This window comes from Pogoniulus pusillus, chromosome 32 (assembly GCF_015220805.1).
Source record: "Pogoniulus pusillus isolate bPogPus1 chromosome 32, bPogPus1.pri, whole genome shotgun sequence".
Classification (NCBI taxonomy): domain Eukaryota; kingdom Metazoa; phylum Chordata; class Aves; order Piciformes; family Lybiidae; genus Pogoniulus; species Pogoniulus pusillus.
The window spans coordinates 15,637,051-15,663,620 of record NC_087295.1 but is presented as its reverse complement, the minus strand read 5'-3'; the positions used below and the strand labels follow the sequence as shown (position 1 = coordinate 15,663,620).

Here is a 26,570-nt window from a genome sequence, read left to right as displayed (position 1 = left end):
GGAGAAGAGGAGGCTCAGGGGTGACCTTATTGCTGTCTACAACTACCTGAGGGGAGGTTGTGGCCAGGAGGAGGTTGCTCTCTTCTCTCAGGTGGCCAGCACCAGAACGAGAGGACACAGCCTCAAGCTGTGCCAGGGGAGATTTAGGCTGGAGGTGAGGAGAAAGTTCTTCCCTGAGAGAGTCATTGGACACTGGAATGGGCTGCCCGGGGAGGTGGTGGAGTCGCCGTCCCTGGAGCTGTTCAAGGCAGAACTGGACGTGGCACTTGGTGCCATGGTCTGGCCTTGAGCTCTGTGGTAAAGGGTTGGACTTGATGATCTGTGAGGTCTCTTCCAACCCTGATGATACTGGGATACTACTATGATACTACTATGAAATAGAACAAACTACATGTTATTTATAATCCCTGCCTCGTTAACTGCCCCAACTAAGTCAACAGCACTGAACTGTTTTCTTGTGCAGGCTCCGGGGCCCAGCAGAGGCAGAGGAGGGCACGAAGCACACGTTGCACTCGCAGGGGCTTGCCATAGACGGCAGACCCCAGGCGCAGGAACCGCACAGAGCCTTTCTGCAGGACACATCTTCCTCATGCTTTTTACTCATACACATCTTACAAACGAATGCCTGTGAAAAGGAGAAGAGAGTAAGATCCCACAAAGCATTACACACACGTTCTCGGGTGTGTCTTTACTCTCTGTGGCAGGGGGAAGTGCGTTGGAGCAGTCTTTGGTTGTTAGAACCCCGTGGGAATGCACAGAGAATGAAATCTAACCCCACCGTGTCCTGCTGGGGCTAGGAGGCAGTGTCTGCAGAGAGCCTTCCAAGCTGCAGTTCGTAACTCTGGGTGCCCAGTTGAGCCCATCTTAGAAAACGTCCACAGTTCTGATAGAAGGAGCTAAAAAAAGGACTTGAGTCAGCTTTTCCAGGCACAGAGCAGCTTGCAGCAGTTCTTCCCTTCAGTGAAACATCAGGCAGGAATTCGCAGGTTTCCTTCCTACAAACAGATCGAGGAAGTCAGGAGCAATTTTTCCACCTCTGAAAGGAGAACTAAAGGACTCTTCAGGTTAGCTTTAAACGCCCTTACAGCAAATAGCTGGGAACTAGCACAGCCCAGGCTGAGACAGAAGTTGTCTTTGTCTGGAAAGCTCATAAGAAGCAAATTCTCCCTTAAAAAACTTCTCCTGGGGGCGCGGGGAGGGGGGAGGAGCGAAGAAGCTTTGGCTCAGAGCATTGTTTTGCATAGGCATTGGAGCAGGTCTTCAAAAGCCACCAGCTGTTGAGGCTGTCACAAAATACCCATGCTCTCTCCTCAGCAGCAGCCTCTCCTCTTTGGCATCCTGTCTGGGGAGGCAGGTGTCTTGCAGAGACTAAGGAGTCACACAGATGCACCTTTGGAAAGGAAGACAGAGTCACTTGCACTGCCACAAACAAATTCATCTGCTTGGTTAAGGAACACACAGGAAGCTTTCTTTTGGTAGATGAGGCTGGCAAGGGAGGAGGGAGAGCTCTGACACATTCACTATTTGGTAGAAGCAAAGTTATTTTGCTCTGGTAGTTATTAAGAGCTGCCAGAAGCTGTAATGGAGAGGGACCATCACTCCACTGCCCCTGTGGAGAGGGACCTGGCAGTGCTGGGGGAGAGCATCCATGGCACAGCAATGTGCCCTTGTGGCCAAGAAGGCCAATGGGATCCTGGGGTGCATTAAGCAGAGTGTGTCCAGCAGATCCAGGAAGGTTCTCCTCCCCTCTACTCTGCCCTGGTGAGACCTCATCTTGAGTACTGCCTTCAGTTTTGGGCTCCCCAGTTGCAGAGGGACAGGGATCTGCTGGAGAGGGTCCAGTGGAGGGCTATGAGGATGATGAGGGGACTGGAGGGCATGGCTTATGGGGAGAGGCTGAGGGACCTGGGGCTGCTTAGTCTGGAGAAGAGAAGACTGAGAGGGGATTTAATCAATGTTTATAAACATCTGAGGGCTGCAAGGAGGGGGGGACAGGCTCTGCTCACTGCTCCCTGGGATAGCACAGGGAGCAACGGATGGAAGCTGCAGCACAGAAGGTTCCAGCTCACACACAAGGGGGAACTTCTTTCCTGTAAGGGTCCCAGAGCACTGGCACAGGCTGCCCAGAGAGGCTGTGAAGTCTCATTCCCTGGAGACTTTCAAGGCCTGTCTGGATGTGTTCCTGTGTGACCTGAGCTGGATTGTTATGTTCCTGCTCTGGCAGGGGGTTGGGCTGGATGATCTGCATTGACAGGAAAAGCAGATCATTGCTTTGTGAGTAATTCTGAGTAACAAAGAAGAGGGCATGAATAAATCCTTTCAGGTAGACACAGCTCTGTGGCAGAAAATACAACTGTTACTTTGGGAATGCATTCTGGCAGTTAGTAAGCAGGATACTTACTTGTTGACTGCGTGACACAGGAAACCTTGTAGGATGACCATATGCTTAAAATGCAAAGGATTGTAGCTAGGAACCCAAAGGTCTGGATGAGAAAACAAAGAAGACCACAAATACAGCTACATGTTTTATGTTGCTAACAGGTGCCAAAAAGTGATTTATTTTACTCCATTTTGCCAAGATGCTAAAAAGAAATGTTCCCATAGTATAGGTGATGGTTTGGGAGTTCCCTGCCCCCCCACTCTTATGAAATCACCCAGACTAGACTCAGCCAGATGGAAAGTTAAGGAGTGAAGCTTTATATTCACAGCTCAGCACAAGAGACAAGCAGAGAGTTACAACAGTTACAGCTACAGACAGACATAGACAAGGTAAAGGTAGCACAGAAACACAACAGCCCTGCCAGAAACCAGAGTGCCCAGGAGGGGCTCCCAACCACCCTTCCACCTTCTTCCCACCCCTCTGCCTTATCCCAGAGTCTGCCTTACGTGCAAGGTGAGGTTGGAAGTTTAGCAAGGGGGGTTAGAAGCAGAAGGATTAGTTACACAGAAGCAGTCCAGGGAGAAACACAAACACAGACAGACAGACTCTGCCTTATCTATATTTGTGTTCTTGTTCTTATCCATCTCACAAGCCTGTGAGTGCAGCAGACATCAGCACTGTTTCCTTTTCACAGCCTAGCATCTATTTTTTCTCATTAAAATATTCCAGTTAGCCTCAAATCAGCAGTTTATGTCCTGTCAATACCATGACTGAAAGGTAGAATGAGAGTCATATAGGAGGGTGGAGAACAAGCTGGACAGCAGCACAGTCTCACCTGCCTGACTTCCCACTTGGAGTCTGCAACAAAGAGAAGTCTTTCCCTAACACATCTGACTACTGCATTTTCCTGCCCCATTCACAGTATCCCAGTATCACCAAGGTTGGAAGAGACCTCACAGATCATCAAGTCCAACCCTTTACCACAGAGCTCAAGGCCAGACCATGGCACCAAGTGCCACGTCCAGTCCTGCCTTGAACAGCTCCAGGGACGGCGACTCCACCACCTCCCCGGGCAGCCCATTCAAACAAGTCTTTCCAAGCTATCTGCCAAATAAAAACATCAGGTAACTCTTCCTAGTCTGCTTGCATCACCAGGACCAAGCCTCTGAAAGTAATTCTTTATTCTGGAGGAGAAGTATTTCAGGTCCTGCTACTGTAAAACCACCGTGGTCCACACTCAGAAGTCATGCTCTGTAAGGCACTCCAGCCAAAAGAGGCAGAGAGTATCTTCCATTAAGACAGCTGAAGACCCTATGAGCTTTAGCTCAGGAGAAATTATTTTGAACAGGGCTCTGGTCAGGAGCAGGGGGCAGCAAAAGCTGAGACCTGTGGTCAAAGCCTTTAGGTAGTTCCTAGCAGTTGAGACAGCCTGTGCTAGTTTGAGACTGATATTTTAGTGAGAAGAACTAGATTATAGTCTAGTGAGTCTAGTAGAGTGAAAAGGAAACACTGCTGATGTCTGCTTCACTCACAGGCTTGCTGAGATGTATAAAAGCAAGAACACAAACATAGATAGGACAGAGTGGGTCTCTGTCACAGCTGGTACCTGTACTTTTCTCCCTGACCTGCTTCTGTGTAACTAATTCTTCTGCTTTCTAACCCTCCTTGCCGATCCTTTGACCTGCTTGCACATAAGGCAAAGTCTGGGATAAGGCAGAGGGGTGGAAAGGAGGTGGAAGGGTGGTTGGGAGCCCCTCCTGGGCACTCTGGTTTCTGGCAGGGCTGTTGTGTTTCTGTGTTACCTTTACCTTGTCTATCTCTGTCTGTAGCTGTAACTGTTGTAACTCTCTGCTTGTATCTTGTGCTGAGCTGTGAATATGAAGCTTCATTCCTTAACTTTCCATCTGGCTGAGTCTGGTCTGGGTGATTTCATAAGAGTGTGTGTGTGGGGGGGGGTAACTCCCAAACCATCACACAGCCTTTCGTCAAAACTGACCCATTTTTACTTCTCCCCCCCAACACATTACTTCCTGTAAGTTAAAGCAGGAGGCTCTGTACTTAGTGCTCTGCCAGGACCCATACTCACTGCAGTGGTGAGTCTGGTGTCTCACGACAAAACGCCGCTGTTGGCATTGTTGCAGAGCATCCGCTGCGGGGAGCCAGAAAGCAGCTCACCCAACCAAGGCACAAGCAAGGCACGTTGGTAAGAAAACCAAATTACAAGTAACAGGTTTGCAGTGGCCTACTTAATCAGCACTGCAGTTCCCAAGGTGTTAAGCAAACGAAGGCAGTCGTACCGCTCCGGCCACGAGCCCGCTGAAGTTGTAGCTCCTGGACGCTGCCACGATCGAAGCAATGAGGAGCAGAACTGTACCAATTAAATAGTGAAGAAACTCCTGTAAAGACAAGCACAGCCTGCATGAGAAAGGAAACCTATCAGGAAAGCACTAGGATATGCCTCAGAATAAAGCCAGGCTTCTTCATGAGCAGATTATGCACCAGACCCAACTTGCTCTTCAAAAAAGGAGAGAGAGCCAATCTGGGGGCTGCTAATGCCACTGGGAAGAGAGGTACTTGCTGGCTATGGATGCAGTCCTTTCATCTCAGCCCAGCACACTACTGAGGGTGAAACACTTGCCTTTATTGCATCAAGTGTCGTCTCAAAGAGGCAATTCTGGAGGAAGGAAGCAGCCTTGAGGGCTTATTTCTCTGGCCTATATGAAATGGCAGCAGAAAATGGCAGCAAAAGGCATTTTGGTGAGAAATCAGTGTGAACCCAAAGGCTCCTACTTCTGATCAACTTAGAAAGTAAACAGTGCCGCTGGATTTACTAAAGATTTACACCAACCAGGACTGGAAACAGAGGGAAGCCCCAAAAGGCACAGCTACAGACACTCATAAGCATCACCCAGGCTCCCCAGTGTGTGAGGGTAGCTCCAGCTGTCCTGTCCTGGCATCTTCTGAGAGACTCCTTAGAAACCTCCTTTAAGCTCTTCTCCAGTGTGATGAGTGCCAGTGCAGGAGTCGACTTTACCTTGCCGCAAGCAGGAGACACCTGTGGATTTAGGTTTTGAATCCTCACAAAGCTCATGGCAACTAATCTGTGTGTCTGTGAGCTGACCAGGGGCTGTTTGTTTGGTGTGGTGGGTGTGCAGGAGGGTATCTGCTTCCTCAGCCTGCCCTGCACTACCAGTATGAGATAAGCAAATGCCATGTACAAAGGAGAGGCAATTTAGTGCCTGAAAGAAGTTGTCCAAGGAAATCCCAGAAGAGAAGTAGGTTCTCCTACTATATCACAGTTTCCCTCTGGTCAGGTGTTACAGACAACTGAGGACCTCTGCCATGGAGTAAGCTCTGAGAATGCAGGTTACTTTCCTCAACTGGTAACCCTGTTTCAGGTAATGAGGTTCTCAACCCTTGCCTTTGCTAGAATATTTAGGAGGCTTGTCTGGCTAACCAGTGATGCAGCAGGCAAATTGGGCATGCTATGGTCTCCTCCGTGACACCAATCAAAGCAGTGCACACAAGGCACTAATTTAGAGGGAACTGAGGCGTGGGCAAAGGGGCAAAAGAATCATCAAAGCCTGAATGAGATGAAGGACTGGGAGAGAAGTATTTCCCAGCTTTAAAAAGCCTCAGTGCTGAACAGCCTCTCCAGCCACTGCAACTTTACCGACTGCAAACCACACCCCTGCCTGCAATGTAGAGATCCTGCCAGGAAACTCAGCCAAGCACTACTTGTAGTTTCCCAAGTTCTCTTACAAGTCTTCTTACTCTGTTCTGAAGGCACTTAAACATCTGACTGAAATGGAGGTTGGTTGTGAAAAACCAGCAACGGTCGAGCATCACATCCCATAAAGCCATCTGAAGCTGAGCAGCCACAAACTGTGGTGATTTAAACTCCCCAGTGACTGTGCAGCATTTGGGAGTTATTAAATACACAGCAAGAAAACTCAAAAGCAGCCAATGCAGAGGTCAGAACAGCACAGTCCTGTTAGAGCAACGCACATAGCAAGGCTGCTCTGCCAAACTCGCATGCATGAGCTGCTTTCAGTCCCTGCACCTGTGTTGTCTCTAGATAAAGCAGTGCTTCCTGGAGACAGGCAGTGGTGGTACACATTTGGAAAGGAATAAAAACCAAAAGAGGTACAAGACTAACCACATCATGCAGATAAAAAGAGAAAGACAAGTTAGTTTTTCTCTCTGGTTAGAAGTGGGTGGACAAACCATTATCTTATATCTGCGAGCTACTTACACAGCTCCATTAAACACCACCCAACTGCTTCTTGGCTTTCCAAATCTCTCTCTCTCTCCAGTTGGCTTTCCTCATCCCTTTGGTCCTTCCTCTGTGAAACTAACACAACCACACACAACTGTGGTCCTAACTATGTGTAAGGGAGATATGTGCTCAGGAGTTATTAAAATCCATCACCTCACACTAGCATGCAGGACTCTTTTGTTAGCTGACCTGACCCAAAGATACTGAGGAAGTTCAGGTCTTGCACTTTCTGTGCTGCTTGTTAGCTCTCTGCTAGAATCTGAAAGATGGATGTGCAGGGGAAACATGGGAACGAGGCAGAAACATCCTGCAGGATGTCCTACAAATAGCAAGGCTATGGCAATCAGGCTGAGGCCTCTAGTTCCCACTCTTGTTTAAGTTACCTAAAACCATACCAGAAAGAGACACATTGGACTGAAATAGCACTCACAGGCTTTATTTCAGAGCAGGATGCAGCACACGAATTCCATTGCTACCATTTGGTACTGCAGCAATCCCTTAACTGCTAAAAATGACCTGAGCTAGGAGCCATCTGCTGAAGTTGGATAATCAGTAGCTCCTTTTCCACTGTTTCAGAACAACACTATTGCCTTCCCCGCAGCACATCTGGATTTGTAACTGTGCAAAGCAGAGCAGGAGCAGACCCAAATTTACACTTACAGCTTCTGCTGAGCCAAATATGAATAGCAAAAGCAACACAAGGGTTTGTGCACAGGGCAAACTACATGAAAGACTCCCTCTCACTGTGAGACAGCACAAGAAAATGGACTGAGAGACCATGGCATCGACCTATAGAAGGAGCAAGGAACCCAGAGCAGCTCGGGGGCTTACCGCAAGTGGCCAGCTAACGCAAGTGAGCTTCCTGTAGATTCTGAAGGTGTGGATGATGTAGAAGAATAAAATCATAACCAAGTCACACATGGTGACAATCTGGAAGTAGCTATATGCACTGTAATCTGTCCATGCAGAACTGTTGATACAGATGAATCCAATCAGCAGTGAGATCTGAAAGACAAAAGGCACATTAAAGATTTTTACAGGAGTGCTCAGAGGGCTGTGGAGGTGAATTAGAACACAGCAAAGCAGCGTTCAGGAGCAGAAGGCAAACATCTAATGCAGTTTAGATGCTCCCAACAAAATGGAGGAGTAAATAAGGATCATGGCACTAAGGCTCTGAAATTTGCTGTTAGGTAAGGTAAAACAAGCATTAGGAGTGAGAAAAGAGTCAGTTGCTAGAAGGGCAGTAGCGTTTTAGCCTGAAGAGTCCAGCTGACAGAAGTGTCTGTGTCCAACAGAAGAGGTCTCAAATAGAGCAGGAGCACTGAATGCCTGCAGCTGCACCAGTGACTGAAGCATCTAAACCTCATGGACTCGCTGACGGTGCAGTTCTGGAGCCCCCAGCACAGGCATGGGACTGTCGGAGCCAGTCTGCCCCAGCACACATGCTAAGCTCTTGCTCTCCAGGAAGTGGCTAAGACCTGCCTGCTGATGGACAGTAACGAACTAATTCCTCTTGCTCCTTGGCTTGCATGTGCAGCTTTTGCTCTCCTTACAGAACTGTGATCCTCTTAATCCAGGAGCCTTCCTGCCTTTCTCCTCTTCCCCCCCATCCTGCAGGAGAGGGGAGCGACTGAGAGCCTGGCTGGGGGTTTGCCTGCTGACTGGGGCTGTCTGGCTGACCACTGCAGGTGGTCTGCTCCTTGTCCCTGACTTCTAGCTGCTGCAGCTGAGCAAAGAAAGACATTAAAAGACTTCACTGCAGAAACGAACTGGACACGGGGTTTGCAAATCCCAAGATCACACACTGAATCAAGAGGCTGAAAGCACTGTGCAACTTTACCTATGGAGAATGATTTCCTATGCAGAATTAAGATGTGCCAGCTAAAATACAGGGAGGAAATGATGCTGGTAAGAGGCAAAACTGCCCCAAGGTACTCAGCTGTAGAGCAACACTATCACTCTTATCTCATAGTACTGTCACACATTGATCCAGATGGATCAGTGGTGCCAGGTCCAGCGGCAGAGCTGTAACCAGTGGAGTCCCCCAAGGATCAGTGCTGGGTCCAGCCCTGTTCAACATCTTCATCAATGACATTGATGAGGGCACAGACAGACAGAGTCTGCTCAGCAAGTTTGCTGAGGACACCAAACTGGGAGGCTTGGCTGAGACAGCTGCAGGCTGTGAGGCCATCCAGAGAGACCTGGACAGACAGAGCTGGGCACAGAGGAACCAAATGAGGCTCAACAAGGACAAGTGCAGAGTCCTGCACCTGGGGAGGAATAACAAACTGCAGCAGGACAGGCTGGGAGGTGACTGCTGGAGAGCAGCCCTGGGGAGAGGGACCTGGGAGTGCTGGGGGAGAACATCCATGGCACAGCAATGTGCCCTGGTGGCCAAGAAGGCCAATGGGATCCTGGGGTGCATTAAGCAGAGTGTGTCCAGCAGATCAAGGGAGGTTCTCCTGCCCCTCTAGTCTGCCCTGGTGAGACCTCATCTTGAATCCTGCCTTCAGTTTTGGGCTCCCCAGTTGAAGAGGGACAGGGATCTGCTGGAGAGAGTCCAGTGGAGGGCTATGAGGATGATGAGGGGACTGGAGGGCATGGCTGATGAGGAGAGGCTGAGGGGCCTGGGGCTGCTTAGTCTGGAGAAGAGAAGACTGAGAGGGGATTTGATCAATGTTTATAAACATCTGAGGGCTGGGGGTCAGGAGGGAGGGGACAGGCTCTGCTCACTGCTCCCTGGGATAGGACAAGCAGCAATGGATGGAAGCTGCAGCACAGGAGGTTCCAGCTCAACACAAGGGGGAACTTCTTTCCTGGAAGGGTCCCAGAGCACTGTCTCTCCTGAACTGGGGAGCCCAAAACTGGATCCAGTATCCCCTACATTACACTCCTTATCTGTTCTCCTTTATATCTCTTGTTCTCTCTTATCCAAACCTCTCTCTATAGATGCATATGCACCATAACTCCCTCTTATAATGTGTCCTACCGATCCTCTCCACTCCTTTGCAATCAGCCACCTGAAAGTCAGCAGCACTCAGAGGAAAAAGGGCAGGGGGCAGGATTCACCACAGCACTAATCCTGCGCAAAGCCTGTAGGCAGCAGCTCTGCTTTAGCAGTCCCCAGTGGGGACTTGGCAATACCTGAAAATGCTTTTCCTTTCTACCCTGCTCTGACGGTTTAACCCTCTGCAAGATAGAAACCTCACCCCACCCCACCCCGGAAACTAAGCACTGAGAGGAGAGCTCCTCCACTCCACTGATGAGCCTTTGTGCTGCTTTTAACACCCTTCCTCTCCAATCTAAAAAGGAGAGAATGCAGAGAGCTATCTTTAAATGAATACAAACTGGTTGATTTCCACTCTCTTACAACCTACCTAGTTCCAGGGCAAGCAATAGCACAGAAACTCTCTGCCTTCCTATCTGAAGCAAGGGACAGCACGGATGCATACCCAGCTTTATCACAGCCTTTGAAAAACCACTTTGTAATAAGAGCTAAATGCTTCTTTGGTGTCTGAGCAAAAAAATCCAACCAACTGAACAAAAAAAAGGTCAAAGTTTCCAGCTTGTGACACCAGCCAAGGCAGTAAGTGGAATTTTCCACTCCTACATGAGCCAGTCAGGATAACCATGCCCCAAAGAAATGTCACAAGCTCTACGTTTCCAAGTGTAACACCTCTATGCAGTGAAGCAACACCCATATATTACTGAGCTCACATTTCCAGATGCAACCAAGCAATTGTTGTTTGCAGCTTCCAAAAAAAGAAGGATGAGCAAAGGCCAAAGCCCAGGTTACAAATGTAGTTCATGCAAGACTGGTTTAACTAATTTAAGCAACAACATTGTCTGCTGCTGTAACCTAGACTTGCTTTTTCCAGGCTGGTCTTGGAGATGTGAGCTGCAACAGCCAAAAAAACCAAACAACAACAAAACACCCCACAAAAATACACAAAACCCCCACAAACCACCAAAAACCCAAAGCCACTAAACAAACTAACAAGCACCCCAGCCCATTTAAAACTTCACTAATGACAGATGAATTAGCTGCCTTTGAGGGCATAGCTCTGTCAAGCACAGCCTTTGGTTGCACAGGAATCTCTCAGCAGCTTGGCAGATCTCCTTCTCATCTGTCTGCTTTGCTGAAATAAAGAGGGTGCCTGGCCTGCTGGAAGTGCCTTATCCTGTGCACCACCATCACAGGCTATCTTTGGAAGGCAAAAACGGTGGGAGAGAAAGAAAAGGCAAAATGATCTTACTCAGACCCTCTATGACTCAGATAAGAGGAGGGTCTAAGTACAAGCCAGTGGGATTCTCTCTCTGTTCATAGGAGTTTGCTTCCCACTCAGGCACAGTCCCCAGTGGTGGCCAAGGCTGTGGGGTAGTCACAGAACTGCCATCTGTATGATACTGTGGTCACAAGGTGTCAGCTCTGATCATTCAAAAGGCAGTTCCTCAGAAGGACTGGACACGATGAAGCCCTGCCCATGACTGACTGCAGCATTGCAACACTTCAGTCCCACCACTGGCAGCCTAACCAGTTCCCTGCCTGCATCCCTGCAGCTGCCTGCCCCACCACTGCACCGCACTGCAAGGCTGAAAGGCACCAGGCAATCCTGTGTAGCAGCTGAAGTTTACAGCTATAAGGCAGAGAATATGCTACACTTATATGATACTCTTGATTCTCAACAGTCAATTAATAAAAAATGCCAGCACAACTTTGTTACCAACAGCAGCCTCACAATCCTGACTCTGTTCTCCCCAATTCAATACCCACAGGTTTGGTTTTTAACATCGACATTCACTTAGAATGGTTTAACTGCTGAAGCATTGTCAGCTATTCAAGAGAGATGCTGAGGTGCTGGAAGGTGTCCAGAGAAGGGCAGCAAGGCTGGGGAGGGGCCTGGAGCACAGCCCTGTGAGGAGAGGCTGAGGGAGCTGGGGGTGTGCAGCCTGCAGCTCAGGAGGCTCAGGGCAGAGCTCATTGCTGTCTGCAGCTACCTGCAGGGAGGCTGTAGCCAGGTGGGGTTGGGCTCTGCTGCCAGGCAAGCAGCAACAGAGCAAGGGGACACAGTCTCAAGTTGTGCCAGGGCAGGTTCAGGCTGGATGTGAGGAGTAAGTTGTTGCCAGAGAGAGTGATTGGCATTGGAATGGGCTGCCCAGGGAGGTGGTGGAGGCACTGTCTCTAGAGGTGTTGCAGCCAAGCCTGGCTGGGGCACTGAGTGCCATGGTCTGGTTGGTTGGCCAGGGCTGGGTGCTAGGTTGGGCTGCCTGAGCTTGGAGCTCTCTTCCAGCCTGGCTGATTCTACGCACACAAACACAACACTCAAAATGCTGCAGCAATGCAAGTGAAATTTGAGTAACATTGCACAAGTGCTGTAGTGAAATCACAAACAATTCCCAGACCAGAGGAATGTCATTGCAAAACAGCATTAGTGGCACATCTGACTGTTGGCATCACAGACCTGCAAAAGACAGGAAGAGAATTCTGTTTCCAGCAAATGCCCTAGCACGGTGTTATCTCTGGGAAATGCAGCTGCTTTCCACCTGACTCTCAAAGAGGTGCTTATGTCTTTCTAGAGAGCTGCAGTGAGTGAAGGCACTAGGCTGGACAAAGCCAAAAGATCTCTGTAGGTTGCTATTTCAACTAAGAGCAGTGACACATCATCTATAACTGGTTTCATCTGCATTTGCATAGATACAATCGCTGGCTCAGCTTGTGCTCTTGGTCTCCTCCCAGGTAAGGAACTGGCAGTGCTGTTTATTGGGTGTTCCACATTACCATGCCAGGTGCCCACTTAGAATAACGCTGCCTGATTGCTGCAAACAGCATGCACACATGTGGCTGCTGCTGTAATTCACTCCACCATACAAGACCATGTGTTTTGCACGGTAAGGAGAGTCTCTGTGCCACAACTCAGAAGATTATAGGAAGTCAAAAAACTTTGTTAGACACTTGACTCTCCAGTGTTGTGTAGTAAATGGCAGAGGATCTGCTGATAGCAGCCAAAAATCGTAGAACCATAGAATCAAGCAGGCTGGAAGAGAGCTCCAAGCTCAGCCAGCCCAACCTAGCACCCAGCCCTGGCCAATCAACCAGACCATGGCACTAAGTGCCTCATCCAGGCTTGGCTTCAACACCTCCAGCCACAAAGACTCCACCACCTCCCTGGGCAGCCCATTCCAATGCCAATCACTCTCTCTGACAACAACTTCCTCCTAACATCCAGCCTAGACCTGCCCTGGCACAGCTTGAGACTGTGTCCCCTCGTGTTGCTGCTTGCCTGGCAGCAGAGCCCAACCCCACCTGGCTACAGCCTCCCTGCAGGTAGTCGTAGACAGCAATGAGCTCTGCCCTGAGCCTCCTCTGCTGCAGGCTGCACACCCCCAGCTCCCTCAGCCTCTCCTCACAGGGCTGTGCTCCAGGCCCCTCCCCAGCCTTGTAGAGATTAATAAAGTGTGGATTAACATAACCAAATCTCTGCAGATTCAGAAACTGCACAGCCAGCTGGACTGTCACTGCTCTCTTCTGCAAGGCAAGCACTTCCAACAGCTACATCCTCCTGGACAGCCACCTGAACTGTTCTCTCAAGTCTGGCAGGCAAAGGAGTCAGACAAATGACAGGAGAAGACAGTCCACACTGTGGTAGGTTTTGTAAACACTGAAAGACTGTCTCAACACACAAGCTTTTCCTGAGACAAAAGACAGAAAAGGACCAGGAGGAGAAGGGAAGTGCAAGCCAACAGAAGTGAGTTTGGTAGAATGTAAAATAAGAGCCTTGAGGTGTTAAAGATTGGTGGAAAAGTGGCTTTGGATGGCAGAAAGGAATCCAACAATGAGGTATAGGAATATGCATGCTCACAGAGGTACAAAGACACCTGAAGGATGTAAATGTTTGGTATGGAGACCTTTGTCCTTTGACTTCATTGCTACAAAAGCAGTAACAGAGGTCATCAACTCTGGGTCTGGAGACGGAGCCCTCCTTAGGGCAGGAGATTGGCCACTTCACCTGCCATACTTCTTGGTAGCTGGATGGCAAGAAGAGGTCCTTGTAGGAGCAAGGTAGCTCTGGAGGCACTGCTTTGAACCATGTTCAGATACATTTTGTGGGCTGTTTGTGCTGCTTGCCCTTCAGCTAGTCACTAAAGCCACCTATTGTCTGGAACACGCAATGCAGAAACAGCTTAGCTCTTACCTGTGAGCCATCGAGCTCTTGCAGATAAAGTTCATGACTGCCTGAACGTGTATTCACCAGCCATGCATGGCAGCACGACCACAGAGGAGGAGCCCACACTGGCTGAGCAGCCAAGCCTGGCTCAGAGTGGCATCTGCCTGAAGCCCAGGGTGGGCAGTGCTCATCCGTACCGAGTGCACGGCCCCCGCACCTGGACAGCCCATACATCTCTCACAGCATACAGCTGCTCCCAACTTAAACAGCAGCTCCAGCACCAAACGGGTGCCTCGTGCAGGAATCTGCAACTCAAGGCACAGAAGGCAAGAAGCATGTGCAAAGTGATGCTCTGGGACGTGGTCACTGAGGTAAAGAACACCTCTGACCCACGCTGAAGCTCCAGTGCCCATGCCTGCTAATCCCCATGGAGCAACCTGTTCAGCACTTGGCCTTACAGATGTTGCTCACAACACAACCTGCTCTCACTGTCTGAGGCATTTCTTGCTTGACTGAGTCAAATCTTCAGTTAACACCTGCTGTACCCCTCCCTGCCTGAGAGCATACCACACCGACAGCTGGCAGCCACACAGAGCAGAACATCTGAACAGTGTTAAAAAGTCTGCATCTGTCTCTGACAGCAAAGGCTTTGTTAGCCATGGCAACAGTGTTGTGGTAGGCCTGATAGGTCAGAAATAGGCTTATCCATGTCCTGGCTTGCCCAGATCTGGTATTCTGCTCTCCCTCCTTCTGCTGTGGGGAGAAGTAATTGCAGGAAAGAGGACAAAGAACCTGGGGTCACTGAGTCTAAGGACTCTGGCTTGTCCAGACAAGTTCCCCTGCTCCCCCTCCTCCTGTGCTGGGGGAAGCAACCACAGGAAAGGAAAACAAAAGCCCTGACTTCACCTAATGTGGTCAAGCTTGGCAAAGTGCCATTCTGATTGGCAAATCTATGCCCAAAGGTCCATTAGTCTCAGGCTGTATTGATAAAAAGGGATGAGCAGGTAGCACAGTGCTGCTGCTGCTGCCTCACTGCATCCTGAACTGCCTGGGAACTCCACTGCCTTGAGCTTACCAGGAACAGGCTCTAAATGCCTGCATGCAATCTGCCTGCACAGCCAGTGTGACATTAAGCCAAGACTGAACCTGGCATCGCACCCTGCCTGCCCCTCTGCAAGGCTTCTGCTGAGTCAGGAGGAACCAGGTCAGAGACTGTGCTACAGACTCCCAGCTTCTGAGAAAAGAGCCTGGGAAACTCCAAAGCCTCTAATGGCTTTGAGACTACCAACAGCAGCCCCTCCATGTGCTTTGGGTACTGTCTGATAGTATCTTGTGAGTAAATACTTAATGCCTCTTGTAATTCACTCATTGCCTTCTGCCATAAGCAGAAAGGAGCATCCTGTGTCTAGTGGCTAAGCAGTAGAGTGAACCACGAGAAGCTTCTCTTCCAGTGTAATGTTTGCCACTTGAAGAAATAAATGCTCTAGTTTTGCTGTTCCCTGTGTGTGTAAACTTCCAACCCCTGCATTTTGAACCTTGTGAGTAAGTTTTCTGCAGAGATTTAATCATGTGAATAAACTTTTCATAGTTATGAACTGGAGATCAAAATGAATACAGGTTATTAACTTCACATAATCCATCACACAGAGCCGTGAGCAAGGTCTCCTTGAATCAGAAGAGGGCTTGTTTACCTCCCTGAAGTCCATGTTCTTAGCTCTGCTAGCACATTATCATTTTTATGAGGAAAAACCAAGTCAGAGTTCCCCAAAGGGTTAACCTCATGACAATTTCCAGAGCAGTCAGCACCATCACAACGTGGCTGGGGCTCAGCACACAAAACAACAGGCAAACACTTGAGCTCGGCAAGATGCCAGAGAAGTTCAGGCTGATGAATGTGAGTGAGGGGGAAAATGAGAGCAGATAAAGATTCCCCAGCAGCAGTCACTGCTGACAGCTTTCAGTAACTGCCTGGAGACTGGCAGGCTTCAGGAACACACTGGGATAGCACTGCTGTGTCTGCTGGGAAGCTTCACTCAAGCGGTCTGCTAAAGGCTCAATTAGCCAGCATGTGACAAACAGCAGCTAAGGACTCTGCTTTTCCCAGACAGTAAGAGGGCTCTCAAAGTGGCCTTCCAAGAGCATGATTCCAGACTTGCAGAAGAGTATGCTAAACAATCCTGTAGTTCTGCAGCTGCTGCTGCCCACCTGGGATTGACAGCATACTTCCCTCTCAGCACTTAGTACTTCTTTCTTGAACTCAGCAATGGTATTACAAAAAATCAACCCCCAACGAACCAACAAAAAGACTCTAAGAAAAGTCCCCTTGAAGGAGCTTCTCAACGTCATCTTTGTCACATTTCCACTTTAAGGGACGCTGTGAATAGGAGAGCATGCCACAAGCATTGCAGCTGCAGTTGCAAGAACAGTAGCCAAATCTGCTTTGTGTCTGAAAGCCACAGGCACTTAGCTTTGACCAGTCAGACACATCTGTACTTGGCATTTCATTCATAGAATCATAGAATCAGCCAGGTGAAAGAGAGCTCCAAGCTCACCCAGCCCAACCTAGCACCCAGCCCTGGCCAATCAACCAGACCATGGCACTAAGTGCCCCAGCCAGGCTTGGCTTCAACACCTCCAGGCACAGCCACTCCACCACCTCCCTGGGCAGCCCATTCCAATGCCAATCACTCTCTCTGACAACAGCTTCCTCCTAACATCCAGCCTAGACCTGCCCTGGCACAACTTGAGACTGTGTCCCCTTGTTCTAATGGTGGTGTCTGGGAGAAGAGACCAAACCCACCTGGCTACAGCCTCCCTTCAGGTAGTTGTAGACAGCAATGAGCTCTGCCCTGAGCCTCCTCTTCTGTAGGCTCCCTCAGCCTCTCCTCATAGGGTTTGTGTTCCAGGCCCCTCACCAGCTTTGTCACCCTGCTTGTATCTTGTGCTGAGCTGTGAATATAAAGCTTCATTCCTTAACTTTCCAGCTGGCTGAGTCTAGTCTGGGTGATTTCATAAGAGCAGGGGGGCAGGGAACTCCCAAACTATCACAGCTGCCAACACCACATAATTCTGCAAGATGCCAGTGAGATCTGAGTGAGCAAATGCATGCTGTATGTTCATCAGATTACCAGCACTGCAGTGCACTGAGATGTTGCAGCTGTGATGACACTTTAAGAGCCTGAGTTAACTGTGCTAGTTTAAGCCTAGATGGAACATTTTAGTGAGAGGAATGAGGTGCTAGGCTGTGAAATGGAAACAGTGCTGATGTCTGCTGCACTCATAGGCTTGCTGAGATGGATAAAAACAAGAACACAAACATAGATAACAGAGTTGCTCTCTGGCTCTGCCTGTATGCACCTCTCTCTCTAACCTGCTGTCTGTGTGACTAATCCTTCTGCCTCCTAACCCCCCTGGCTGACCCTCCAAACTCACCTTGCATGTAAGGCAAACTCTGGGATGAGGCAGAGGGGTGGAAAGAAGGTGGCAGGGTGGTTGGGAGCCCCTCCTGGGCACTCTGGTTTCTGGCAGGGCTGTTGTGTTTCTGGGTTACCTTTACCTTGTCTATGTCTGTCTGTAGCTGTAACTGTTGTAACTCTCTGCTTGTATCTTGTGCTGAGCTGTGAGTATAAAGCTTCATTCCTTAACTCCTAGCTTGGCTGAGTCTGGTCTGGGTGATTTTCTTAAGTGGGGGGGGAGGGGGAGGGGGGCAGGGAACACCCAAACCATCACAGCCAAGACAAAAAGAAGGAGGCTCACAGGTGGGTGAAGGGATACCACAGCAGTTTTACAGTTCAGTTTCTATGTCCAGAAAGCAGCAATTTCTGGTTGCTGTGTACTTTACATCTCACCACAGAATAGGAGGACAAGGCCACAGTGCACATGACATGAAGGAGATAGTTGCAGTACTGGGTGAATACCTCGCAAGGACTCCCCAGGGAGAAGAGCAGAGGAAACACTAACTCATAGTAAGAAAACACTGTCTGGCTTTGGGGGACAATGCTCCATCACCCTGGTAATGTACAGCAGGTACCTAACAGATCCTTGTGGCAAGGTATACTGCCCTCAGTGAGGTATGGCAACAGCTTTACTGGCTTACAGTCATAGAATCATGGAATGGTTTAGGTTGGAAGGGACCTCAAAGAACATCCACTTCCAACCCCCTGCATGGGCATCTCCCCCTAGAGCAGGTTGCTGTAGGCCTACAGTGAGACCAAACAGATTGTATCAGAATCTACATCCCTGGAACCCAGGGAAGGATGCTGGCAAAGATGCTTTTTATCACTTATGGGCTCTGAGCAGATGGAAACCACAGTTGGAAAGAAGCAGAGCCCTGCCTTCTGTTTCGCTGGAGCGCAAGAGAACGTTCCCAGGAACATTCCTCTTCAAAGAAAATGAAGAGAGGAAGATATGCACTTGCACATCTTAAAGTCACAGAGAAGGAAGAGCAGACACTTTTCACCACATTTCATTATCCCTGGACTCCTGCTTCGGGTTTCTAAATGGCATTTGCAAATCTGGCTTCCTGTGAAACAAATGTGCCAGGAAACCACTGCCAGTGCTTCGCTATGCTCCTTCAAGCATGCTCACAGCTCTCAGGTGATGTGGTAAATTTCTAGGCTCCATTTCCCGTTTTTGGTGTTTCAGAAAAGGTGTTTGCTAACCCCTGTTCAGCCAACTCTGCACAAAGAGCAATGCAGGCACTCACTGCCACGCAGTGAGCACCCAGACAGACTTGACCCACCAACACACAGGGGTCCAGGCTACTGGCTGCAGGGAGTGCTGAGCCTCTCACTTGCTATAGAGGGAGAAGGGGAGAACAATTGTGCCAGGTGTGAGCAGGTGAACTTGCTCCTCACCTTGGTGGCAGAACTGAAAGATGAAGTGGCTGAGCTGAAGGATGAAGTATCCAGGCTCAGGTCAATAAGGGAGAATGAAAGGGAGCTGGATCTGTGGGAGCAGGCCCTGCAGATCGCCTCAGCTAAGGGAACTGCCCCTGGAAACAGGGAGGGATGGGTACAGATCCCTGTCAGAGGCAGCAAGGGAAATCCACCCCGGCCCTCTCCTCCTCTTCCATTGCCCTTGCACAACAAGTATGAGGCGCTGCATGCAGAGGGCAGGGAGGATGGGAGAGCTGAGGAGCATCCAGCTGGGATGATGCCTAGGGTGGAGCAGTCCCCACCAACTGTGGTGACCAGCTCCACAAAAACCAAGAAAAAGAGAAGGGTCATAGTTGTTGGGGACTCAGTCTTGAGGGGCACTGAGGGACCCATTTGTTGTCTCAACCCATCCCACAGTGAGGTCTGCTCCCTTCCTGGTGCCCAGGTTAGGGACATCGCCAGGAGACTCCCAAACCTAATCCAGCCCTCTGATTATTACCCCTTGCTGCTAATACAGGCTGGCAGGGATGAGATCGAGAAGAAGGGCACCAGGGCAATTAAAAAGGAATTTCCCCAGTGTTTAACAACGACTAGAACTGCCTTTTTACCAGTGCTGATTTTGTAGCCTTCTAGAGCAATTTCAACACCAGAAGAATTACTGGTTCCTTTTTTGCTTAACGAGCTAGACATTGGCAGAGGTGGTACAAAATGTTCCCTTGCCCAAGAGAAAAAGGACTACATTCTCTGCCTGTGGTTTGCAGCACACAGAAGGAACTACTTGTGGTTCATGCAGTTCCTGCTCCCATATGCTAGGCATTGGCTCTTGCTGACACCAGTTTCTGTGGCTGCACTGTTCTCTAAAAACTCATCTGAAAGAAGAGAAAACCAAAGGAGAGCTGAAAGAAGGCCTGACTGTGAACAGCTGCAGCACTGCAACTGAGAGTGGCTGCGTGGAGGTGAGACAGAAAGGAAAAACCCTTCCACTGCTGCTGCTTGTCAAGTTTCATCTCATCAAGAAAGATTTTGTCACCCGACCATCAAGCACTCCTTGGTTCACAGACACAGAACGCAGTTTGCTGGCACCACTGCTCTGTAACAGCTCTGTCAGTGGCATGGACAGAGGAATCAGTGCACCCTCAGCAAGTCTGCAGATGGCACCAAGCTGTGTGGCACAGTCCACTTGCCAGAGGGCAGGGATCCATCCAGAGGGACCTGGACAGGCTGCAGAGGTGTGCCCAGGCCAACCTCATGGCATTCAACAAGGCCTCTCTGTGAGGAGAGGCCAAGGGAGCTGGGGGTGTGCAGCCTGCAGCAGAGGAGGCTCAGGGCAGAGCTCATTGCTGTCTGCAGCTACCTGAAGGGAGGTTGTAGCCAGGTGGGGTTGGGCTCTGCTGCCAGGCAAGCAGCAACAGAACAAGGGGACACAGTCTCAAGTTGTGCCAGGGCAGGTCTAGGCTGGATGTTAGGAGGAAGTTGTTGGCAGAGAGAGTGATTGGCATTGGAATGGGCTGCCCAGGGAGGTGGTGGAGTCGCTGTGCCTGGAGGTGTTGAAGCAAAGCCTGGCTGGGGCACTTAGTGCCATTGGCTGGTTGACTGGACAGGGCTGGGTGCTAGGTTGGACTGGCTGAGCTTGGAGCTCTCTTCCAACCTGTCTGATTCTACGGTTCTAAGATGAAGTTAGAAGATTTAGAAGATGAACTATCTGTCAGACAATTCTGAGTACCATTCACTTTTGTGAAGTTCCTGTACCAGTGGTTTTGATTAGAAATCATTTTCCTCCACCAGCAGATTTTGCTTTATTTTCACAATCTAACTCCTTAATTTGGTCCCCAATAAATTCATCAGATATCACCCAACACGTTCAAAGGCTGTGGCTCCAGCAACCCAACCACTAGCATTTCCTAGCTTTCAGTACTAGATGCATTAATATTCTCTTGAATATTATTATCCAACTGAGTGTTAGTATATTATTAACCCAGTGGCATGGAGGGCCCGAAAAGAGGCTTATTTATGCCTATGCATGCCTGGACATGTTTTTCTGCCAGGACCCCTGGTTGTAAACAGGTTGTGTAAGCCCCACACACCCAGCTCGTGTCTCCCTGGGGTAAGCCCATGTGATCCCCATATTTGGGATGGTCCAGGCAAGTGCCTTATGCCTATTATGGTAAGGTTTGGCTGACTGCCAACCTGATTGGTCATTCTAGTGGCCAAGGGACCATCAATCTTGGCCCACAGTCAATAAATAGGGGTGCACAGGTAAACAAAGAGCTCAGACCCCTGCGCAGCTTGGATGCTCAGCCGCTCTGACCCTCACTTGCAGCGCTCAGCCGCTCAGACCCCCGCACTCAGATGCCATTGCATAGCTCCGATGCTCAGCGGCTCAGACCTCATGCTCTGACCTATCCGCAGCTCACCTGCCTGTGTATCTTACTTGCAAAGCTTACCTAAGCCTGCCTATACATATATATTTATGAGGAGCCTATAGTCTCCAGCCAGCTGTGCACATCTGCACACCACTGTGTTATCAGGACCAGATCCTGCACTGCCTTTACCTATGGAGCTCAGACTCCCAGCAGCCGCACACCTGCATGCCTGCTGCCTATCAGTGCCTGGTAAGCGCCACTGCCGCTGAGATAAGCAGGAAGCAGACTCTGGATTTCTGCACACACACAGCCTGAAGCCATGACAACTGTGCCAGAGACAGCAGGATATTCTCCTGCTATACCTGAGACCCTGCCAGCTCAGAATCCCTGGGCACAGCCTCCAGAAGCAGCCAGCAGCACCAAGGCAGAGAGTGCATCCCTCGCCAGGAGAAAAGGTCAGAGCCCATCATTTCCCCAGAAGCTGGGAAGATTCATCCTTTCCCCTCAAGCCGGGAGGATTCCAGCCTCAGAGTCCACGGGCAGAGATCCCCTGAAGTCTGGACTCTTACAAAAGGCTGTGATATAGCCCAGAGGGTGATTATTGATTACTAAGAGTTGTGAGTAGAAGCTTTAATACCTCTGTAAATATCTGTTGCCTCTGCCGTAGAGCAGAAAGAGTTTTCAGCCCATTCTGCTGGGCAAACACTGTACAGACCCCAAAGGGCATTGAGCCGTGGGGAAAACTCCTCTCTCTGTTTATAGTTTGAATGTTTGCCAGTAATTAGTAAGTTCCTGTACATATTTTATCCCAGAATGTTTTCATAACCGTGTAAAGAACAATTTAACATTCATATACAGTGGTTGGGGGGGGCAGGGTCCAGAATATTGAGTTTAATAAATCTCTATTTTTATATAATATTCTCTCACCCCAATTCATTTCTCCCCTCCTCCAAATCCAGCGTAGCTGCTGAGAATCTCCCTCTGTGACACCCAGAGAGGTTTCAGCACTCTTCAAACATTCTCTTGAACACTATTATTGACCTGTGTGCCAGTATATTAATAACCCAGAGAGGTTTCAGCACTCTTCCAAGCTACTCAGAATTACAAACTGCCTTGTTGGCCATTCACTTGTCACGTACATAACTGCTTCTGTCAAGACTCACTTTAGAGATTACTCAGCAGAAAAGCTTTAACTATTGCTGCAGCATTTTTAACAAGTTAAAATGTGGTTGAATTAGTTTTTAATGGAGTTTCACAGAATCAGCCAGGGTTGGAAGGCACCACAACCCCCTGCAACAGGCAGGGACACCCTCCCTGAGATCAGGCTGGCCAGAGCCTCATCCAGCCTGGCCTAAAACACCTCCAGGGATGGGGCCTCAAACACCTTCCTGGGCAACCCATTCCAGCCTCTCACCACTCTCATGCTCAACAACTTCCTCCTCATGTCCAGTCTGAACCTACCCATCTCCAGTTTCACTCCATTCCCCCCAGTCCTGGTACTCCCTGAGAGCCTATAAGTTTATTCTTCATTGCCTTGCAATTGTTAGCATATTTTTCCTTCAGCCTTTGGAAGATAATTCTGATTGTCTTCTTTTCTTACTGGTGAGTCTGCTCTTTCCCAGCTCATATTGAGCAGAAGGAATCAGCACTGGCTTTAGCTTAAACCCCCTTGTATTCTGAGGCTGTGCTTACTGTGCCAGAACTGTTGATTGCTTGGTGAGAAGAGTGTTGTTGTGAGAACAATCACCTTCAGTTTGAGCTGTGATCAAAGTTAGAGCCCAGAAACAAAAAACAATCCAAGAAGAGTTAAGAGAAGCCTCAGAGACCTACAGAAGCACGCACTGTGCTGTGCTGGCTCTACACGTCAGCTCTCAACACCTTCTTGCCTCCTTTCTGTCTTCAAATCTTTGCAGCAGTACTTTTGAACAGGTGACAGGATCAGAACAATTCCTACCAGTCAACTGCTAAGATGATAGGATACCTTCATAAGGTCCACAGTCAAACATGATCTGTGTGGAAAGCAGCCCAATACACTGCCTGTGTCATCCTCCAGGATGCAAAACCAGGAATGGCACAAGAGGGACTCCAGAAGAAATTCAGATGAACCAGGTTTGGTTCAGTCTACCAACACTGCCACTTGGGCTGCTCTGATTGCACTATGGGCACAAATTCACACTGATGTCTCTAACAGCACGAGATGCCTCAAACTGCTTCCAAGAATCTCTTTGCTGAGAACTCCCCCTCTACTCTGCCCTGGTAGAGTACTGCCTTCAGATCTGGGCTCCCCAGTTGAAGAGGGACAGGGATCTGCTGGAGAAGGTTCAGTGGAAGGCTACCAGGATGTTGAAGGGACTGGAGCACTGCCTGATGAGGAGAGGCTGAGGGACCTGGGGCTGCTTAGTCTGGAGAAGAGAAGACCGAGAGGGGATTTAATCAATGTTTATAAACATCTGAGGGCTGGGGGTCAGGAGGGAGGGGACAGGCTCTGCTCACTGCTCCCTGGCATAGGACAAGGAGCAACGGATGGAAGCTGCAGCACAGGAGGTTACAGTTCAATACAAGGAGGAACTTCTTTTAATGTAAGGGTCCCAGAGCCCTGGCACAGGCTGCCCAGAGAGGTTGTGGAGTCTCCTTCTCTGGAGCCTTTCCAGGCCTGTCTGGATGTGTTCCTGTGTGACCTGAGCTACATTGTGTGGTCCTGCTCTGGCAGGGGGGTTGGACTGGATGATCTCTCTGGGTCCCTTCCAACCCCTGACATCCTGTGAGCCTGTGAACTCACACACCTAACACAGGTTCCTAAAAAGTCTTACAATGACACATGGCAGCAGTAGCACAGGCACAGACCACATACATGCTTCCTATAAACCAGTACACATGTGTCACTTTTGCCAAGCTAGCTAAAACTGAAGTTATTTAGCTTCTCTGGTGTAAGTATATTGTGCACACAGACACACACACACTCACTGCTGGGCACGGCGGCCACTAGGGGATCCTGCATCTATCCCCACTAATCTTGGCTAAATTGCAAATACAAAGGAAAAATAAAGACAAAAGAGAAAGTAGAAAGAAAAAATAGACCAAAAAGACCAAAAGCTGCATTAATCACCACTGGTGTGGGCGTTAGATGGTGAAGATTCTTCTCAACTTCCAGGTAAAATCAGAGTGCCAGCTCAGAATAGATTCTGCAAGTGAAGCCCCCACTAACATTAGTAACCCTCATGCACGAAAACCAGTTTTCAAACTGTCTTACTGCCAAGCAAAGTGCACAAGTCACAGGACTGTCTTTTCCCTTCCCTTTCATTTTCAAAGTGTTTAGGCAGTTCCCTAAGCACCAGAAAGGCAGAGCTCAGTGCTAAATTGCATTACCTTTTCAAAGCCAATGCAGGCACATAAGCAAGGATAACAGTTTGTTTGCTTCCTAATTTCACTCTGCTTGACATCTCAGCACCCAGAATTCGAAGAGAAAGCACTGCAAACATTCAGACTTTAGCAACAAATCAGTAACTGGATGAGCCTGGAGGTCCCTTCCAACCCAACCCACTCTATGATTCTGTATTGCCACACAGTCCCTTCACTGCTGACTTTCAGTCCTTGTGCTATGACCAATCTTACAGACCAGCTGTCACTTTATCTTCTGCCTCCTTCTTATCTTTCCATAGCATATTGTTGTCATCTATTAGATTATTTCATGCATATACAATCAAGTTTCTTTTTAGTCTGCAAGCACTGCGAACAGTCCTTAACATCGGAGTAAGTGCTGGAGCATTTCTTGCTCTCTCTCATATCGTCTACTTCTTGGCAAAAAGACTCGAGGAAGAATCGAAGAGAGTTATAATCCCCCTTCATAATCACAGCTGTTCAGAGTCCCAGCATGCAACCTAGCATGAGCTATGTCTGATACAAAAGACCTTACCCCTGTCCTGTCGGCATGGTGGTTTTCTTGGTAAGGCACACTAACACGAACGCGGGAATGTTTCTAGGTTCAGCGTAAAGAACCGGTTTCAGATAAAGACCTGCCGATCCTATCTGCATCCGGACGGCGCAGGGCTTCCCGTGCTCAGCCAAGCGAAGGCTTCATTCGGCACCAGCAGTTCTCTGCTCTCCATTTCTCCACACTTTCTGTTTTTCCGTCACACATCTCCCAGAGGCCTCCCCAGGTCAGTATGGCCCTGCTGGAGGTCTCCAAGGCACAGAGCAGACCAGACGAGCAGTCTCAGCTGCGGTGCCCACCCCTACCCGCCCGCTGCTGGTGCTGGCACTTGGCTCTGTGCTAAGGAATGAGGTGTCCCCCTGGGGCACGACCTGCCTTTCCATCAGCGTGACCATCGTCGTTAATGGCAAGGAGGAGTTAGCACTGATCAAGGTAAGACCAGGCAGAAGGCGAAGCGAGCAGCCTTAGCCGCGGCTCGCAGTCGCCCGTCGGGCTGGAAGCTTGTGCTACTGCCTCACAAGGCAGAGGAGGCTTCCGACGGCCCCGGGCGCCTCGCCCGGCCAGAGGCGCGGAGACCTCTGCTGCTCCCCGCGAGCTGAGCAGCGGGACCGCAGCGGCCACGGCCGCTCCGAGCTGCGACTCCCGCGCCCGGCGACGGCGCTCTCCGGACCCCTCGCCGCGGGGAGCGCCCAGCAGAACCGAGGGTCCCAGCAGCCGCCCCCGCCTCGCCCGCTGGCCCCTTACCATCTGGGCCACCTTCAGCATGCCGCCGCAGGAGCGGAAATAAGAACCGTCCACCAGCCGCGCGTCCGAGTCCGCCGCGGGGGAGGCGGCGGTGTGGGCCGGCGGTCCCGCAGGCCCTGCGCTGCTCACCCCCGTGCGGATCACTCGCGCCCCGTGCGACATGGCTCCTGCCCGCACTCCCCGCGCCGCCGCCGCCGCGGCAGAGGTACAGACGGGACGGGGCGGGACCGCGAGGGGCGGGACGCAGCGCCCGGGCTGGCCGGGGCCGGGCGGAGCTCGGCGCCTCCCCGCCCGCCCTCGCCCCGCGGCTGCCGCGGGGGTTTCCCGCGCGGGGGGAGCGGGGCTGGGGACGAAGCCCAGCGGCGGGGCGCGGGGGCCCCTCCCGGCGGGCAGAGCCGCGACCCGCCGCTGCCGCTGCGCCGTTCCGCCCGGCGGGCGGTTACGTGGAAACAGGCAGCCGCTGCTGGCGAGCGTTCCCGAGCGGGGAGCGGGACACTCCGCGGAACACTGTGGAGCCCTTGGAGCGCGGCTCCGCACGCAACCGGCTGCCGCAGCCGGTGGCAGATTTGCTCGGACGGTAAAGGACGCCTCGGCGTGCCAAAGCTTGTCAGCGATGTCCACGGCGGGGAGCTGCTCCGGTACTTGGCCCTGGAGATAACCGCTGCGAACAGCACCAGCTCCGTCAGGCAGAGATACTTCAAAAACCCAGCAAAGGAAGCTACATATTTCCTCAAGTTTAAAAATAGCTCTGTTTTGCTTTCCAACAAGTGAGGCAACACTGAGCCTCCCAGCCAGGCGTGTGCTGCTTCTACACTTAGCAGAGCAGCAAC

At 50.3% G+C, this 26,570-nt stretch overlaps 1 protein-coding gene across 1 annotated transcript; it reads right to left on the bottom strand.

Annotated features, from left to right (window-relative positions):
* Positions 1 to 566: 566 nt before the first annotated feature.
* Positions 567 to 25,946, bottom strand: CMTM7 (CKLF like MARVEL transmembrane domain containing 7). The gene is made up of 5 exons (XM_064169587.1): positions 25,741 to 25,946; positions 7,491 to 7,664; positions 4,678 to 4,776; positions 2,402 to 2,483; positions 567 to 1,390 (listed from the first exon to the last, which is right to left on the bottom strand). Exons 1-5 carry the CDS (start codon positions 25,900 to 25,902, stop codon positions 1,377 to 1,379), a joined length of 531 nt encoding a protein of 176 aa, XP_064025657.1. The 5' UTR covers positions 25,903 to 25,946; the 3' UTR covers positions 567 to 1,376.
* Between the last annotated feature and the right edge of the window lie 624 nt (positions 25,947 to 26,570).

Coding starts and splice junctions, on each gene's coding strand:
- CMTM7 (XM_064169587.1), bottom strand. CDS start 25,902: ATGTCGCACGGGGCGCGAGTGATCCGCACGGGGGTGAGCAGCGCAGGG. Junction 7,665..25,740: donor TGCTGAAGGTGGCCCAGATG/GTAAGGGGCCAG, acceptor TTTGTCTTTCAG/ATCTCACTGCTGATTGGATT. Junction 2,484..4,677: donor GCGGGCTCGTGGCCGGAGCG/GTACGACTGCCT, acceptor TTTCTCATCCAG/ACCTTTGGGTTCCTAGCTAC.